At 49.8% G+C, this 17073-nt stretch overlaps 7 protein-coding genes across 7 annotated transcripts; 4 read left to right on the top strand and 3 right to left on the bottom strand.

The window, feature by feature from the left end:
* Positions 1-694: 694 nt before the first annotated feature.
* Positions 695-2752, top strand: N7525_008817 (fungal specific transcription factor domain-containing protein; the record flags this gene model as incomplete). The annotated part of the gene is made up of 4 exons (XM_002562880.2): positions 695-1424; positions 1477-1903; positions 1955-2243; positions 2303-2752. The coding sequence occupies 4 exons, from the start codon at positions 695-697 to the stop codon at positions 2750-2752; spliced, it is 1896 nt and encodes a 631-aa protein (XP_002562926.2).
* Positions 2753-3302: 550 nt separating this feature from the next.
* Positions 3303-3710, bottom strand: N7525_008816 (uncharacterized protein; the record flags this gene model as incomplete). The annotated part of the gene is made up of 1 exon (XM_061214508.1): positions 3303-3710. One exon carries the CDS (start codon positions 3708-3710, stop codon positions 3303-3305), a length of 408 nt encoding a protein of 135 aa, XP_061068939.1.
* A 472-nt stretch (positions 3711-4182) lies between these two features.
* On the top strand, positions 4183-4817 carry N7525_008815 (uncharacterized protein; the record flags this gene model as incomplete). The annotated part of the gene is made up of 2 exons (XM_061214507.1): positions 4183-4346; positions 4640-4817. The coding sequence occupies 2 exons, from the start codon at positions 4183-4185 to the stop codon at positions 4815-4817; spliced, it is 342 nt and encodes a 113-aa protein (XP_061068938.1).
* A 2188-nt stretch (positions 4818-7005) lies between these two features.
* Positions 7006-10067, top strand: N7525_008814 (uncharacterized protein; the record flags this gene model as incomplete). Its single annotated transcript, XM_002562878.2, has 4 exons — positions 7006-8922; positions 8989-9671; positions 9735-9831; positions 9888-10067. 4 exons carry the CDS (start codon positions 7006-7008, stop codon positions 10065-10067), a joined length of 2877 nt encoding a protein of 958 aa, XP_002562924.2.
* A 590-nt stretch (positions 10068-10657) lies between these two features.
* N7525_008813 (putative oxidative stress response protein Oxr1) lies at positions 10658-11865 on the bottom strand (the record flags this gene model as incomplete). The annotated part of the gene is made up of 3 exons (XM_061214506.1): positions 10658-10802; positions 10858-11016; positions 11093-11865. The coding sequence occupies 3 exons, from the start codon at positions 11863-11865 to the stop codon at positions 10658-10660; spliced, it is 1077 nt and encodes a 358-aa protein (XP_061068937.1).
* A 510-nt stretch (positions 11866-12375) lies between these two features.
* N7525_008812 (putative endosome-associated ubiquitin isopeptidase (AmsH)) lies at positions 12376-14096 on the bottom strand (the record flags this gene model as incomplete). The annotated part of the gene is made up of 2 exons (XM_002562876.2): positions 12376-13869; positions 13950-14096. The coding sequence occupies 2 exons, from the start codon at positions 14094-14096 to the stop codon at positions 12376-12378; spliced, it is 1641 nt and encodes a 546-aa protein (XP_002562922.2).
* Positions 14097-14446: 350 nt separating this feature from the next.
* Positions 14447-16357, top strand: N7525_008811 (uncharacterized protein; the record flags this gene model as incomplete). The annotated part of the gene is made up of 2 exons (XM_061214505.1): positions 14447-14576; positions 14634-16357. The coding sequence occupies 2 exons, from the start codon at positions 14447-14449 to the stop codon at positions 16355-16357; spliced, it is 1854 nt and encodes a 617-aa protein (XP_061068936.1).
* Between the last annotated feature and the right edge of the window lie 716 nt (positions 16358-17073).

Here is a 17073-nt window from a genome sequence, read left to right as displayed (position 1 = left end):
CTAGTAAGGGTAACTAGTAAGAAGGCTGCGATAACTATACAGTGACTATTGTTAGATCTTGCTCTCTTCTCTCTTTTCCTTAGAATCTATAGCTTTAGTACATTCATATTTTAGCTCCCTCCTTACCTGTTTTGCCATCAACATTGCGAAATGGACTACAGCGATGACACTATATCTGCATGCCTAGGTAGGTACATAACTAGTATGTATGTAACGAAGTCAACTATGCCGATACAAGGCCGATACGCATTATGTTACCGGCGTTGTACCGGAGTAAACCCACGTGATAGGCCTCTGACAGCGAGAACTCGTTCTCAATTGCTCCTTATGACTCAATATCCCTAGTGAAACAAGCAAAATCACTTGAACAAGGTTACTGAACCTGCAGAATACCAATTCCAATCCAGTGGACCTGGAAAGCGAGCACGAAGAAGTACTGAATGCATACTAGTGTGGGTCCAGTTTCGTGACATGGAGATACAGGCAACATCGCCCTACCACGTTTTGGAACATGTCAGCACCGACAACCAGGCGCAATCGTGCTCTGGCCTCATGTGAACCTTGTAGAGAGAGAAAAAGTCGATGTGATCATGGCAAACCAATTTGTGCCTCCTGCCAGCGTCGTGGGCTCGACTCTCGATGCTATTACCATCCCGCGCCTCTATCTAAAAATCGGAGTGCACGAAGACCGACCATGCTTACGCTACCCCGATCAACCCTTGCTACGCCATCATGGAGCAGGAACAACACAAAAGGCTGCCAGGCCCATCCTGGACGGTCTGCGGCTGGTCCGCCCAAATTTCACACATGGCCTTTCATGTCGACCGTCTCTGACACGCTGCCACAAACACCCACGCCGGGCTCGCATGACAGCAAAGCTTATGAGGCCCACCTAGCCACCATGAAGGAGATCGTGTCTCAATTGAGATACCTCCCAGTCATTGAGAAGTGTCTCCATCAATACTACTCTTTTAAGCATAACGCACTTGTACCGAAACCAGTCGTTCTGCAAATCCTGGACACCCTCCGTACGGATCTGGTATCTTCGGGCCATATTCTTGGAGAAAAAGGAGAGCAAGTCGAGCTGGGCGATATCTCGGAGATATCAGAAACTGTGCTGCTCTCTTCCTCTACAGAGGTCATCATCACCCCATCCTTAGACCTGCATGGTTTCTGCGCCTTGTTTTGTGGCGCGAATCTTCGGGTCGAGACTATCGGTCTTTTGTACACTATGGCTGCCCGTGCTTCGGTCTTCTTCGTTGACCGCGACGAGGATAAGGATGGCGCATTTGTCCAAGACATGGTTTGGTATAGTACATTGGCCTTACGACTAGCTCGTGACCTTGCACCTCAGTCGACCGACGTCATCATATGGTTGGCGAATGAAAATGCGGAGCTCAGGTCATTTCTTGAAGGAGATGCGAGTGAGTCACGTCATGCAAATTTTGTTGATGGTGGGAGACTGATTGATTCCAGGCCTCGGTGTGTGGCGTTTGGTGGGCGATCTCACAACGGATTTATTGGCTTTGGGCTTGAACAGAGAAGCGACATATTCCCCCGAGAGAACTCCGTTTTTCCTTGCAGAATGCCGGAGGAGATGCTTTGTGACTGAATATTATCTCGAGAAAATGTTCGGCCTGGTGTTCAATCTACCACCTCGCATTACCTCTCGATATGTTGATGTCAAGCTCCCCCTCGATTTGTCAGATGATGAAATTTTCGCTCAAACCCCCGAGGAACTAGAAGAAGCAAAAGATCGACTCACAGAAGATGGCTGGAACACGGATGGGAAACTTAGGGCAGCAACCTATGCTCGACTACGATATATTTTAAGTCAGTTTCGGGAAGGAATTGTGGAATACCATTTTCAAGCATCACAGGCAGCTGACCCTGCCCAGCTCAGGTATGAACCGTGAATCGGAGAGATGCTGAATTGCCACTGACAACCAATTAGAGATCTGTCTTCTCAATGCCGTCAGACTTGGGATAACCTGCTTCCCCACCTGAGGTATACCCAGGATTGTTGGGAATCTGACATGCCTTTTACCACTTGTTATATGCATGCAAAGATTCATCTGGCCTACCTCCAAATCCATTTCCAGATATACCACCTCCTTGGAGAAGATAGCTCATCTCCGCTTCCCGAACTGCTTGATGTGTCTGCAAACATATTGGAGACAGTTGTGCAAATGGGAATTTCTCGCAGAAAAGGTGCCTTTACCTTCAATGATTTGCCTCTCATCGTACGCACTCCTTTCCCTTACCGTCCCATCTTTTTGTTTGCATAGCTGACAGGGTGAAGCTTCTGTCCTGCGGCTTGCCCTCTGCCGCAGTCCTTTCGACTGCGCTAGAAAATATTACACAAGATCCTTCAAGAGTCCTTCCGCCTGGTATAAAGACGCCGGCTGTTATTCGGAATCTTTCAGTACTTGCATCGCAACTTGACAGTGTGGCCAGTTCCCGGGAAAGAAATCAAGCGTTCTGTTTGCAGGCTGCAAAAGCCATCACAGAGAAGTTGGACAAGATCCTGGACAAGTTTGCAACATCAAAGTTTCAGGCAACTCCAGATGTCGCGACAAGCACTGACGTGAGCCCGATGTCAGTTCTGGCCACTGATGTTGACAGTCCCCTCGATGATGGAGCTGGCGAGATTGGTGCTATCAATCTGGATGATTACGATAATTTTGATCTAATGTCTTGGGCAATCGATTTCGACCTGGGAAACACGGCCAGCGACTGGACTATGATGTAAAACTAAAATCATTGCGGAGTCCAGGGGCACTCATGCACTTATATCGTCTGAAATGACTAGACGACGAGAGGAGTACTTATTCGAGAGAGCGTTATATGTGAACTCAGAAATATGACATTTGCCACAAGGCGAAGGGTGACATATGACGCTTTGATTTCTAGTTCTAATTCTAACGATACTCCCAAGACATAGAGGCAATCCTCTAGGAATCTCACTACAATAGGGAATCTGGAATGGAGAAACCATGTAACTAACATTGCTGGTATAGCTGTCTCTATCCAGTTCTTTGATTCAAACCCATGACAATTTTCAACGTCTAGGCTAATCCCAAGTATGACTTTTGTATCCCTCTCCTTGCACGTATTTGAGAATACGATATTGATCAGTTGGGGTAAGGGTAAGGCAGGGACATAACTGCAAAGACATCATACATGACCCCGAAGGGTCGGCAACAGCTGTAACTGGGTTTGTGCAGGTGAAGCGGCAATCGTCGGACTTGCCAGCTTCCTGCCTTGCAGCAATATGAGGAAGTTTTGGGTGCCAGTTGCCCTCAACCGAACAATGTCCAGTCTCCTGCAAAACTACGCAAGAGCACATGGATGATCCACTCCAAGAATGGAACATACCCGTGCTCCTCACGCAGTTCCTCCAGGAACTGTTCTGGACCCTCAAAGGTGTAAAAAAGGTGTCCGAGGTGACCTAGCCACAAGGGGGACGACAGAAGAATGCGCAGCAGGCCAAGACAAACAAGCTCGGTCAATCTCAGGAAGGTGTTCAAGGATTTGATCCAACAGTGGAATGGGTAACTCACAGATGCATGTTGAGCAAGGCTTTCTGGCTGACGCCCCTCCTGCTTTTTGAAGCCAGCTTGAGATTGAGGCTCCTTTTTGAGAGTCGTCCCACGCTGGGCCGCATGGTGCGGCTTGGTGTGAATAGCGATGGGGATCTCAATGTCCATACATGAGGAGCTCCGTAGTTTTTTTCGCGTCAAGATCTAGCCGGAAGGCTTCATGCCCCATGACATCCATGCCAATCAGCAGCTTAGCTTTTAGATTGCCGACCAAGTGGGCTTCGATTGATCCCGGAAGGGTGGAGGGGTGGATCGCGATGCTTAGGGGACAAGAGCTGAAAACTAGATGAACAAAATTCACGAGCCCACGAAAGGTACGCAAGAAGCTCATCGCGGTTTCTCTCGACACCCTCGGGGACCTAAGTGTTGTCAGTACGAATCGCCAACGAAAAGGGACAAAAGCGATCCCGGAAACATACCGTTTCACAAGGCTTGTGGAGCTTGTTGCAATGCTGACAATTCTTCCCATCAGATGTTTCGGCAAAGCATTGAGCGACGAAAGGCCGAAATAATTTGAGACTACTTCAGCCTTGCCTAATACCTTGTCATTATCGTCGACAAAATCCATGATGGTGCTAATATGGCGGTCCATTTCCTCTTTAAGGCCTTTATTTTGCTGTCCGAGGTCTTCAATATCCTCTTCAAGGCCCTCCTTCTCACGCTCAAGGTTATTCTTTTCACGCGAAAGAGTGCGCTTCGTCGGTCCAGTCTTGTACCGAGACCCTCAGACACGTCAAGCACCAGGTGTGCACGCGCAAAGGTAAGGACACGGTGATTGAAGCCACATGTTGTTTGGGTGGGGTGAAGATAGGTGAGGATGAAGATAGCTGAGGGTGAAGACAGGTGGTGAAGACAGGTGGTGAAGACAGGTGGTGAAGATAGGTGAGGATGAAGAGAGGTGAAGGTGAGCGTAGAGTGATCATAGACTGAGTGTGCAGTGAGTGACTCCGGGTGAAATACATCTGCTGGCTTTGTGCGCGTGGTACTCGGCGATCCAGTCACTGTACACGTTGTGTGTGGCCTCGGCTTTCTTGCAGTCCCATGTATCGTCTTAAGCGGCGACGGCCAGGTCCCTCCCTCACCCGCGGCCAGAATAAGATCGACTGGGCCGTTCGTGGCGTCGGGATCCGGGTATGTGGCGGAGTCAAAAGGACGGAGGGTCAGTTGTGTCAGGGAATCCCCCAGGCTGGCCTGGACAGCGGCCGGTGGAGCTAACGCGGCGCCAATGTAAAACCCCCTGACGCTCGAGCGGTACTTCCTACCAACGAGGTACGACACAGGGTTCCAACCGGAGGACGTAGAAGGCCTTGTACACCGGGAACCAAGGTAAGCCATTGGCCCACACAATCATTGGGGGGGGTCCAACGGGACACGGGAGGTGCGGATGTCGCCGTGTTGGTCGAAATCGGCTTGGAAGCGTGAGCTTCTCTGGTGTGGTGCCATCGTACAGAGGCAGTAAAAGATGCCTTCGTCTGTCACTTGATGTCTTGAGCGGTAACGCCAGCTTCTGGGTCCAATTGGGCGATGGCGAAGATTTTTATTCGAACCGAAGGGCGGGTCTGACGGGTCTGGGGTGCTGCAGATTGTCATCGTTAATCTGCTCGCGAGGAGGCATAACCTGGTGACGGCGCCAGGGAGGGGTGACAGAGAATTGGCGGGCAGCGGGCTGTGGGCTGCTAGTGGCAGGAAGGCCTCTTGTCGAACTGGTGTTCAGTTGTTGCGGACGAGCAGAATATTGCTGGGCGTGGGGCTGCTGAATACCACCAGAGGAAACCTTCCATCATTATCACGGCGCCACGGAGGGGTGACAGGAAACTGGCGAACAGCGGGTTGCTGCGTACCAGCAGTAGTAATGATTTCATTGGAACCAACAGTTAGTTGCAGACCGGGAGGAGCAGGATATTGCAGGTTCGAGGCCTTCAGCGGCCGCCCTCTGATTCAAGGTTGTGCACGGCTGAGATGTCTCCGAATGAGTCGAGGTAAAGTGTCCCGAGGTCGATGGACCCTTGTGGTTAGGACCGGGTGCAGGCTGCACCGGCGTCGGTCCCATGTCGTCTTCATCGCCTGGCTGCGGAAAGCCAACATCACGAGACACCACTACCTTCTTCGCGGTAGGGTCCCATACCTTGAAAGCGTGACCTCCATCCTCCTCATAGCCGACAAGCATACCTTTCCAGGCTCTAGGTGCTGCTTGCCTAGCCTGTACACGCTTAGGCTTCGGAATGTGAACGTAAGCAGTGGATCCCCATAGTCTGAGATGCTTCAGCGAGGGCTCTGGGTTTGGAATTTCTAGCTCTTCACGCCAGTGTGTGAACGGTGAGATCTTGGTCTTCGGATTGACTAGCCTATTGTAGATGTAGATAGCAGAGTCTGTCGCATACGGCCACATCTCTTCCGGCATGTCGGTATCGATAATCATCGTCCTCTGTATATCGTTGATATGCCTACCCCCTGGATCTTGGATAAGATAATATTGAATTGAGGTAGACCTCCTCGATGTGTTTAGGAAGGTAAAGGAATAGCGCTTAACCTAGTCGATCCATACTTGAGTATCATTACCGAGGACAAGTGTTAATAGGTAGGGTGGATATAAAAATAGAGGATGTAAGAAGAAGACGTATATACCCTAGATCTATATAGTCCTGGATGACAAAGGAACGTAAAGCAAGTAGAACTGAGGGACAAAGCAATACCTGGACGTTGGACCCCTTCTGCTCTTAAAGGCTACACAATCTTAGTGACCGCTAGGGGATGAACGAATGCGAGCAATTTCATCCGTGAACGCCTTTACATTTAACTATTAGGTAGATCTTACTACTAGCCATGTTCCTTTTTGTATATCTATGCTACTACCTATGTAGTTTATTGACTATTCATATATGCTCACCTGTAAGTTTAGGCATAAACTGATGATAGGAAAATATAAAGACACCAATGATTGCATTTGGGGACAAAACTTGTAACTAATCTCTTGATTACAGATGGGAGTAGAGGATTCAATAGCCAGCAAGGGAGATCTAACCACGGGTGTTCTAAATGATATTGTAGCAATAGAGAAGGTAGTAGTGCAGACATTTATGGTGGCATATAGTAACACGTCTATGATCTCGCCGGGCATAGCAACAATCGATGTCGTCGGGCCCTATGTTCAATGATGTCGTCGGGGCACATGTCCTATTATATCGTCGGGGCAAACGTCCACTGTCGCCGCGGCGTTTGTAGCTTTGTTGACTTTATACGGCCTAAGGCCGTCGATTGCTACCATAAATATAAAATGACTCGTCTTTTCTTCTCTTTTCTTCTTTCTTCCTTCTTCCCATCTTCTCATATCCTTCATTCTTCATTCTATCAACCACCAAAGTCGTTCTATCTACATTGTTACCTGCTACATCTAAATCTCACCATGGCTGGTTCAGCCGAGTTTGGCGGGCCTCCCCGTCAGCTGCGGCCAGACCAAGTTCCCCTGCTCCTTAACACCATCGACAAACTCCGAAGCATTGGTGTTGGCGAGCATGTTGAATTGCCACAGATGATTATCTGCGGTTCCAAGGCCAACGCCAAGCGCTCTGTTATCGAGTCAATCTCTCGCATACGCTTCCCAGTCAGGAAGGACTTTCACAATGGCTTCGTTACTGAGATCACCTTACGCCGCCATGCAACTACTCGCTTCCAAGTCAGCGTTGAACCTGGTCCATCATCGAGCAAAAGCCAGTTAGATATCCAGGAACTCAAAGGATCCATGGTCACCGCCCCCAATGCTGAGCAGTCAGTATCACTGATTGAGAAAGCTACTGGATTCGTCAAACCCTCTCTCGAAGACGGATTCAGTGAAGATGTCATGAGAGTGGAGCTTTCTGGCCCCGATCAACCGAACCTGACTCTCATCGATATTCCCAGGCTTTACTTCACAGAAGGCATAGATGACGAAAACAAGGACAAGTGTGCTGGTCATCTTCAAATTGAGAAATACGTGCGGAATCCACGTACCATCATCCTCGCTGTGGTATCCGCAAAAATCGACATTTGTGCTCAAAAGATAAACGATTTCGCGGACAAGTATGATCGAGGACGAAGCCGGATCTTGGGAATCATCACCCATCTCGACACACTTGAGGAATCGTCCGACGAGGAAAAGCTATGGCAGATGGCCGTCAAAGAAGAAATATCCCAACAGCCGCTGGGCTTGCATTTGGTGTGGACGCGATCATCCGAGAGCCGTGATGTGCCAGACGAACAGAGAGATCAGAAGGAGAAAGAGTTCTTCGAGCGAGGAGACTGGAAAACCGTGCCACGAGAGTCCGTTGGTACAGACAACCTACGCAGTCGACTCAGTACCCTTTTTGTGAATCACGTTCAGAGCAGCCTCCCCAGACTGATTTCTGAAATCAACCAAAGGACTCGGAAGATCCAATCGAATATGTCTAAGCTGCGCACTCCCCGCGAGACGATCCATCAACAGAAGGCATTGCTTGTCAACTTGGGTAGCGATTTCCACCGCATAACCTCGCAAGCATTGACTGGCATGTACATTGACGACTTCTTTGATACCCGAGTGGATGATGATCAACCCACGACCCGTGACCCTCGACGTCTGCGTGCTATGATCCGTGCATTGAACGAGGATTTCGCAGATGTTATGGATATTGCCGGTTGTCGTCAATTCATCCATGGTGTCAACAATCAGGTCACCTCGTTGCTAAACCCTTGCAACCCCTACGCAAATATCAGACAGCCGGTTCACAAGAGCCGCATGGAGTTCGAACTTGATGTGCTTGAAATAATGTGCCGCGACAGAGGACTTGAATTCCCAGGGAACATCAATCAGCTAGTGCTGGCTAACCTGTTCCGAGACCAGTCGGAGCCCTGGGCTGACATTGCTCGAGCCCATGTAAAGAAATCATGGGAGACAATCCGGGAATTCGTGTCGCTGTTGATGGATCATCTTGCGGATGAACACATGTCTGCGGTGATAATACGAACTGTTATTCAACCACAGTTGGATAGGATGCATGCCAGTCTACTGGGCAAGGTACTTGAATTGACTGCTGCCAACAAGCGAGGCCATGCATTGCCTCTGAGTCGGAGCTTCCTTCGGGGCCATCCATTGCCTCTCGATCGAAGCTTTCTTGCTAGGATGCAGAAGTCCAGGAACGATCGCGTGCTGGCCCACCTGCAGCAGAGCCTTCCATCGAGCCTTCCATCAAATTTCAGTACTACCTACAATATGGGAGAAATTCGGGCGGCTACCCAGAGCATGGAATCATCAAGCAACCCATTCGTCGCTTCGGATCTCATCGACCAGTTCCAGGCATATTACAACGTGAGTTAGGAGAACCAGTCATTGACCATAAATTCTTGTCATCTGCAAGATACTGACGAGAAACAGAATGCTCTAGGTGTCTTCACGGACAACATTACGACCCTCGGAATCGAAAATTGCCTCCTCGACCCTCTGAACGACCTTTTGACCACGCGGAAAATCACCGAAATGGAGGACAGCCAAATCGAAGACCTTTTCGCTGGTGTACAAAATGGTGTGGAGGACCAGGGACACGATCCGGGTGATGAGCTCAAGCTATTGCAAACCGCAGTGCGAGTATTGGATCAATTCAAGATTGCGCCATCTACCGGAGCAATCAAATCGCCCGGATTATCCTCAGCCCATGGGCGTTCATCTCTCCAACCCTACCTCATCCCCCAAGGGATCATATGCAATGGCGCATCTGCCAATCCCTTCGGCGTACTGTGTGTGGATTCTAGAGTCCAAGGCCAGAACAACACGCCCCGGTATCAGATTTCGTGGCCATACAGCCAGGCGCCAGACATGCAGAACTCAACCACGCCTTGCCCGAGTGGTCCATTCGGCTTGAATCCCGGTACCATGAATCCTGGGACTGTGAGTGTTCCGTCTGTATCTGCCCCGACTGTGAACGCTGCTCCAACTTCCGGTGTACCTGGATTCGCTGGACCTACACCTCCGCTCCCCCAGACAGTTACGTCTAGCCCGTTCTGCTCGCTCCGTGCTGGACCTGATCTATTCGGTACGCCAGATACCAGTAGTCACGATGCGTAAGTATACTCTTATTCTGGACTCTTGTGTGGGAAAGTGACTAACATGATTTGATCCAATAGGAATTCGTACTGGGAGGAAAAAGATCCTAATGGTGGCTGGTACAACCGGTACCATTCAATCTGCTTTCACGGGAAGTTCACATCCTTCTCACATGAGGTATGAAGCTTATGCTTATCCTGAGGTCGATTTGAATGGTTACTGATGTGATATAGGAGCTGCGATGGGCTGACTACAGGCTCGGCCGTCAGGCACCAAGGCAGTCGCTCTTTGGACCGGGACGTGATACTGAGCAACAGCGACGTATTGCGAGTATGACGCGGCGTCTTCAAAGAGGTGAGGGTACGACGTTCAAGTTCTCATCTGACCCTGAGAATCCCGGGAAGTCGACCTGAGGGGCAACTAATGGAAGTCTGAAAAAGAGAAAAAAAAAAAACCAAAAAAAAAAAAAAAAAAAGGGAAGGGGGGGATAGGGGATGAGGAAAGGGACTCTTATGGAGTTTGCAGGTTGAACACCTCGTTCAATCTGAATGTCTCTGAGTCTTTGAGGGTGTGATATGGAGGGATTTTGAAAAGAAAAAAAAAATGTAACAATAGCAAAAGACAAAAAAAAAAAAAAAACCTGTTTGTGTAAATTGTTCATGTCCTAGTATCTCTCTTTACCACGACGAAAGACCATATTAGGCCAAGAGACACAAGAAACAGACACTAAATTAGGGCAGATGGCTGAACAGAATCAACAATGCAGAGAGGCCAGCACCACATCGCCATCTGGGTATTTGAAGAGCCATTAAGATGAACAAGATAAACCCAAAGACCATTTTCCTGAGGTATCCGGATATTGAATCTCGAAGAATGCCAAAGTCCGCACCAGTCGGCCCTGTCTATATCGAAATAATTCCTCCTCAATACTTATATCCCACCTGACACAGGCAGGCGCTTTATACATCCAGTGCAAGGTGTCAGGCTGTACATATGCAGTTCTTCAAGAACCAACATACCACACCTCCACCCCAAGAACATCGAACTTAACGCCTTCATCCGAGAGAGGCTCGTTGCCAAAGGTCTGGCAGGATGCACTGACACCTTTTTCAAGACTGCTGTCAAGCCACAATCCGTAGTGACCGTCACTATCCCATATATTAGCCAATGAGCAATATTCTCCCAGAGACATCAACCACTTACCCGCCTCCTAGACTGAGAAATCCAGTTTCACAGAAGATCATATAATCATTAACCCCACTGTACGGGAAAGCCTTGAAGCGAATGCGCTCGGGGGTGCTCGCACCACTCCGCGAAGGGGTATGAATGGAGGAAGGCGATGGAGGCGCCAGGACTCCACCACTCGCAGCCGCGAGATTGGTTTTAATATTCATATTGAGATTGTGAGCCGGGGATTCCGCGCGCGGGGGGTTTCGACTTGTCGTTGCGCAGGGTACTCCAGCGCCCGGCGGTAGTGGTATCGGCGGAGGGGGGAGGAGGGAGGCCAGCGCGCTCAAGGGCTTCCTCGGACTGTGGTCCTTCGCCTGGTAGGACGAGGGGGAAGCTTGCCGGGGGTGGGAGCACGCTTGCGCGCCAGAGGAAGCACTCGCCCGTGCCGTAGAATTGCGAGTCCGGGTGTGGGGCGTCTGTCAGGTAGGCGCCGAAGACGGAGCTGGAAGGGGAGGAGTCGCGGATTACGAGGACGTAGCCCGCCCGCGGGCTGCGGTGCGAGAACTGGGCGCAGTTCTCGTAGAGGGTGGAGAGGGAGGCGCCGTCGCGGTCCAGGCTGTAGGCTAGACGCCAGGTTTCGGCAAGTTGGAGGCGGGGTGGCACTAGGAGTCGGATTTCTTCTGCCAGGGCGCGGGTCAGGAGTCGCTGCTGGAGGAGGTCTGCTCCTATAGGGATTTCGAGAGTGAGGGGTGTGAGCGGTGGTGGTTGGAAGGGTGAGGCTGTTCGGCGTGGTGTGAAGACTTCGGATGAGGAGGAGCGTGACCATGGCATGACGGAGGGCATTTCTTTGGCTAGGTCGGGGTCTGTTATGCGGCGGTAGAGTCCTGAGACAACGTGGGTGACTGGGTAGGAGAAGTAGGAGGAGTAGGAGGCGGATTGGTAGGGTGGTTTTTCGGTGGGCTGGGATGCTGATCCCGTGGAGGTGGAGGAGGTGGAGGAGGTGGGGTTGTCGGAGGGGATATTTTCTGACGTGGACGACATGCGAGCAATTCGAAGCAATTGAAAGTTGAAGAGTAGAGAAAGTAGAGAAGTATGCGGAGTGGAAGTTGAGGTTATCTATGTGGGGAAAATGAGCCAAGCTGTCACACCTGGACATCATCCTTGTAAGGCATGGCATGATTACGAGAGAACTTCTTGGCTATTACATACATTTGTAGGTAATGGATTTAGATCAAAGAGTTATTTGACTAGCAATTGGCTTGCTAAACAGTTTCTAGGTACACTCGTGTTGCTGAGATGATAAATGTTCGTCAAGGCGGAACTTTGCTAGATCCAGCCATAATCTATCAAATAGGTGCCCATGTCTTTGATGTACACTACAAAGAAAATATTTCAATTGGAAACATATGCAAAGAGCTAGATTCAACGCTATTGACATAATTGGCAACGCCACCCTTCTAGAGTAAACCCTTGATATGAAATGTCACAAAAAGCCAGGCCAATGCGATGATGGTATCTTAGTGTGTATCGAGTAATCAAAACGCAAGGCAATTAGTTCTTCAACGAACCCGGACGAAGGTCCACCGTCTCAAATTCCAACCCACTGACTTCGAAGACATGTCCCGGCCGCAAGGCCCCCGTGTAGATATTCTCCTCGGCATGTGGGTGGAACAGACCCGTCTGGTGGCAGTTCAAAACCGACTTTAGACCCGGAGGATCAGTCAGTCGGAACACACCCCAGTCGGGACTTTTACTCGGAGCGCACACGATGGCAATACTCTCTGGCAGCATCACTTGGTAACCGCAGTGCGTGTGTAGATCACGGGAGCTCATGAAACAAGTCTGTGACGGATGTGTGTGGATCCAGCCGAGTGTCATCAAATCCTCCGAGTCACAGTAGTCAAAAAGAGCGGATTCGTTAACCGTTTCGCAGGTGTCTGATGTCGATGTCTGCTCGGGGATGACCAGCTTGGATATGAAGAGCGCGTTGGAGACAAGGGTACCACACAGAATACCGCATGTCTCAAGGTTGGCGCGGGTGTTAGGAGCAACCAGAGATAAGAAGCGGGATCGTAGGTTCGCTGGTAAAAATACCGAGCGCAGAGGGGTGCCATTTTCGAGATAGGCGGAAGGTTTGAAGGTGTAACTCGAGGGATCGAGATCTGAGCGCGTAGCGGTTGCTTGTTCGGAAGGTCGGATCTTCTCAGGCAGCGCCGGACCTGGCAATACTTTGGCTGGCCGCGCTGGCGCTAAATCTGTTGCAGAATCATTGACAATAGATGCCCGGCTGGGCTCAAGGTGCTCCTTCGGAGGCAATATCGGAGGTGCCTGGCGTTCGACGTTCTTATCGAGGATGGCAATATTGCCTGGAGAGACACTGGGCTCCAACGGCCTCTGACGTGGCACAGTTGGATAATTGTACGTAGAAGTAGCCGACGAAGGGACCACGGGCTCTTTCGCACGTTGACCATAAGGTTCATCTGCATGATCAAGATTGGAGCTAATATTCTGAACGCGCTGACCGAGGTCGCGATCACCCGCGCGGGATTCCGATTTGATAGAATGGTCCCAGTCACCCCATACACCAGCTGCGCGACGAGTTTCCAGCTCTTCGGCAGATGGCCCAGAAAGACTCTTTGAGTCTCGGACTGTGGCTCGGCGGTTGAGCTCTGATTGAGCTAACTGCACGGCGAGATCTCGATTCTCCCCAGCTTCCAAAGGCTCTGCCACGCCGGCAAGAGCGGGGTCGGCGACCTGTTCTCGTGGTTCGGCGACGATCTTGGTTCGGGAGGGCTGCTTGCGAGATTCGCGCTCCCGCATCAACTGAGTGTAACGCTCATATCGCTTATTGATACGCGGCCTCAGAATCTCCAGCTTGCTAAGGTTTTTCTCAACCTCTTTCTCGGCTGCCACCAAAGCCTTGCGATCTTCCTCGTTCTTTTTGGTATCGGGGTGCTTAGACAGATGGACCAGGATCAACTGAGCGTGTCGAAATAGAATGAGATAGGCTTGCTCATCGTGTCCTTCGCGTTCATATATACGGGCCTAGTAATTCAATAAAAGTTAACAAGTCTGAAAGTCTGAAAGCACTCGTGATTCAAGTGCAGGTAACCGGTATAACCAACCTCGCGTAAAAGCGTTGTGGCGGTCCTGAGCCAATACCGCAATGGAACAGAGGAGTTGTACTCGTAGTTCTGTGCTATCCGCGTAATAATCTCAACGCTCTGAGGGGCAGTAGCTCCAGTGGCACCGCCCGTCGCATTGGAAGGCATGGCGAAAAGGCGCGCTAAGACAACCTTGGAAGGGTAGGTGTTAGGAAATCAAGATGATGAAGTTGTAGATCAAACGTCAAAGAGCATAGTGAGATGATAGGAATTTCCGAAACCTGGAAAGACCAGCGGCAATTGTGGGAGCCTCATCTAGGCGACGAAGATAAAGATGAGGGGAGAAGAGGTGGGATGAGAGCGGCAAGCTCCCAAGGTCTCTCCGCTCTCCGCTCTCCGCTCCAAATAAAAAAATTGCGGAAGTTCTACCACCCTCTTGTCTCCTTCATTGGTATTCTCTCCATTCTCTCCCCTTCATGTCATACTCGAAATTTATGGCATTTGCCAGATCTTGAATAATGCCAAAAATCGCCACAGCTCGAACGCCGCTGGCGCGGTTTCCGTTGACGAAGAAGCTTCACCCATTGATATCCAGACAGGTCGGGAAAAACAGGGCTCGAACACAGTACGTGAGTGAAGGCCTAATAGGTAAGTCTTGAGATTCGAATCTGATAATGGCTACAAACTTACTTTTGGACTCGGCAGATAATGTCCTCGAGCGCGTATCGCCCTACCTCCGCCGAAACCAACCGCTAGACATTCTGGACCTTTGGCCTGGGGGTGGTCTCATATCATCTAAAGTGAATGAACTTCTTCAGCCACGCCGCCATGTCCTCGTTGAACCAGATCCTCGTTTCAACGATTTCCTTCAACCGCTCGCCCAGAGCAACCCGTGTTATAAGCTCGTCGATGAACCCATATATGGGAAATTTGATTGGTCTTACTTCTTCGCAACTCATCTTCCAGAACAAGGCCGTGGGAACCGAGAGAACTCAGCTATTATACCAAAGAATGATTCCCTTCTCATCCTCGCTAATTTGCCTGCTGCTAGAAGTGGAATGGATCATTTCAAGCCCAGCCGCTGGTTTCTCAACTACATGAAGAACTGCTTAAAACAGAAAGATGTGAACTTGTACGGGGCCGTTCGAGTCCTTGCTACAATGCCCTCCAGCGAAGTCTCGGATATGTTACCGCGGTCCGCTATGGAACGCACACGAACTGGCGTATTCGCGGAGACCATAGGCTTGCACAACATAGAGGTCGCCAGTCCCGCTGAAGAGGAACGGTCCCATCAATGGCGGGGCTGGAATGACTTGAACAAGACCAGGGAGCGTGTGGCTGAAACAGCCGCAGCAAATAACATTATCACTCCACCCACCAGAGAGCTTCCTCCTTTGGAAGTGGTACCACACGTTCCCTACCGAACTTCGAGAGTTGAGCGACCGTATCAACCTCGAGTGCTTACTCAAATGCACAAGAAGCAGTTGATGGATATCGCAGAAGCAGATAAGCTGGGTCTTGATTCGTGCAGCGATACCACAGACCCCAAAGCCAAAGCAATAATTCGAAAGCGAGCATTAGCATGGACAAAGCTTGCCAGGGACAACTCAGCGACCTACTTCCGCCAACAGCTTGTCGACGTAATACTTGAGCAGGACCAAGTGGGCTGGACATTTGCACGTGCGGCTGCGGATCCCGAGGAGAGTGTTGAGAGTCTGAAGGCTATAGAAGATCGTATGGTATCGCTCAAGTCGAGTTATGCCACTTTAAAATCGAGCATTCACCACACGATGTTAGAAAAACATCAACATGCAATCGATGATGTCCGCTTGGGCAGACTCGCCAACCATTTCGTTGATGTCGGCCTGACACATGAGCAACGACCATATGAACCCCTATACATCCATCCCGATGAGACTTATCCTCGCGGGGACGGGCGCGCAGTCATATATTTCGAACCAGATTCCAACCCGCCCAGTCTGAAGAAGACGTTTGACCTACCAAGCACAACGGTACAACTCGTCCTCGACCGGTATCTTGCAATGCTAGCCGTGGTGGGGACTCGTGGCACGATGCCAGTCGCCGAATTCTTGAAAACACTTTTCCCAACCGAGAGTATCAATAGTCATGTGCGAGATATTCCAAGCCTTGCCAGCTTTGCCGAGAGGCGGCTCAAGCCTGGGCGTGGGCCAATGCCCTTGCCGGAGGGTTCGACGTCCGACCCTGCTTTCACCTACCAGGATAACGTGGACTATGATTTGAGCGATGTTCGACTCCGCACTCTTTCCGCGGCAACCCTGTTGGATATTGCGGTCAAGTACGAGAAGCTACCGGAGAAGCTCGGTATAATCGCCTTCAGCCGAGCTCTAGGCGGGACAATGACCCAGGCCCAGATAGGCGAAGAGTTACTTAACATGAGGCTCAGATAGGGCCGTGTATATCACTGTGTATATCACCGTGTATATCACTGTATATTAGAATTTGTGTAAAATAGAATTTTAACGGGAATACCTAATTGATAATCTGACATAATCTGACTGGGAGTATCCATGGATGTAATCTCCATGTGCATGGAGCACGAGGCTAAAGGATTGGATGTCGTCCACGGGTGTCGAGGGTAGAAATGACAGTAATCAATGCACTTGGTGCATTGAGTAAAGATTGGCATTGAATAGTCAATGACCATACAAATATTGACACAGATTTTAAACATAAATAAACACCGATATAACACTAAAAATAAAATTATAAAGAATCGACCGTTGAGGCGCATACAGAGTACTCCGTACATAGGATGCTATTTACATATGTACTTTTAGCCTATTAACTAACCTATTTATTCTCTTTCGAGTAATTTTATCATAACTAATGTTGATTAACCTATAATAAATACATATACATCTTTAATTTAAAATAAAATGACGACCGGCAGTACCCGAACTCTCCAGACTTTTTAATTTCCCGTTTGCAACTGTCACCGTAGTATTTTACTGTCACTGTCACTGTCACTGTCACTGTCCCTGTCGATTATGTTCGAGACCGGTGGGCCGGTTTGGTTTTATTTTTCTTTGCTTTTTGGATTCCTTTTATGATGGCCATTTCCCAACAGTTCTTCTTTGTCCATATTATGCCTATAGACCCAATC

Source organism: Penicillium rubens (assembly GCF_028828025.1).
Source record: "Penicillium rubens strain IBT 27055 chromosome Unknown utg000003l_segment0_segment0, whole genome shotgun sequence".
Lineage (NCBI taxonomy): Eukaryota > Fungi > Ascomycota > Eurotiomycetes > Eurotiales > Aspergillaceae > Penicillium > Penicillium rubens.
Note: the sequence above shows the minus strand (reverse complement) of the source record. Positions and strands in the feature narration are given on the sequence as shown.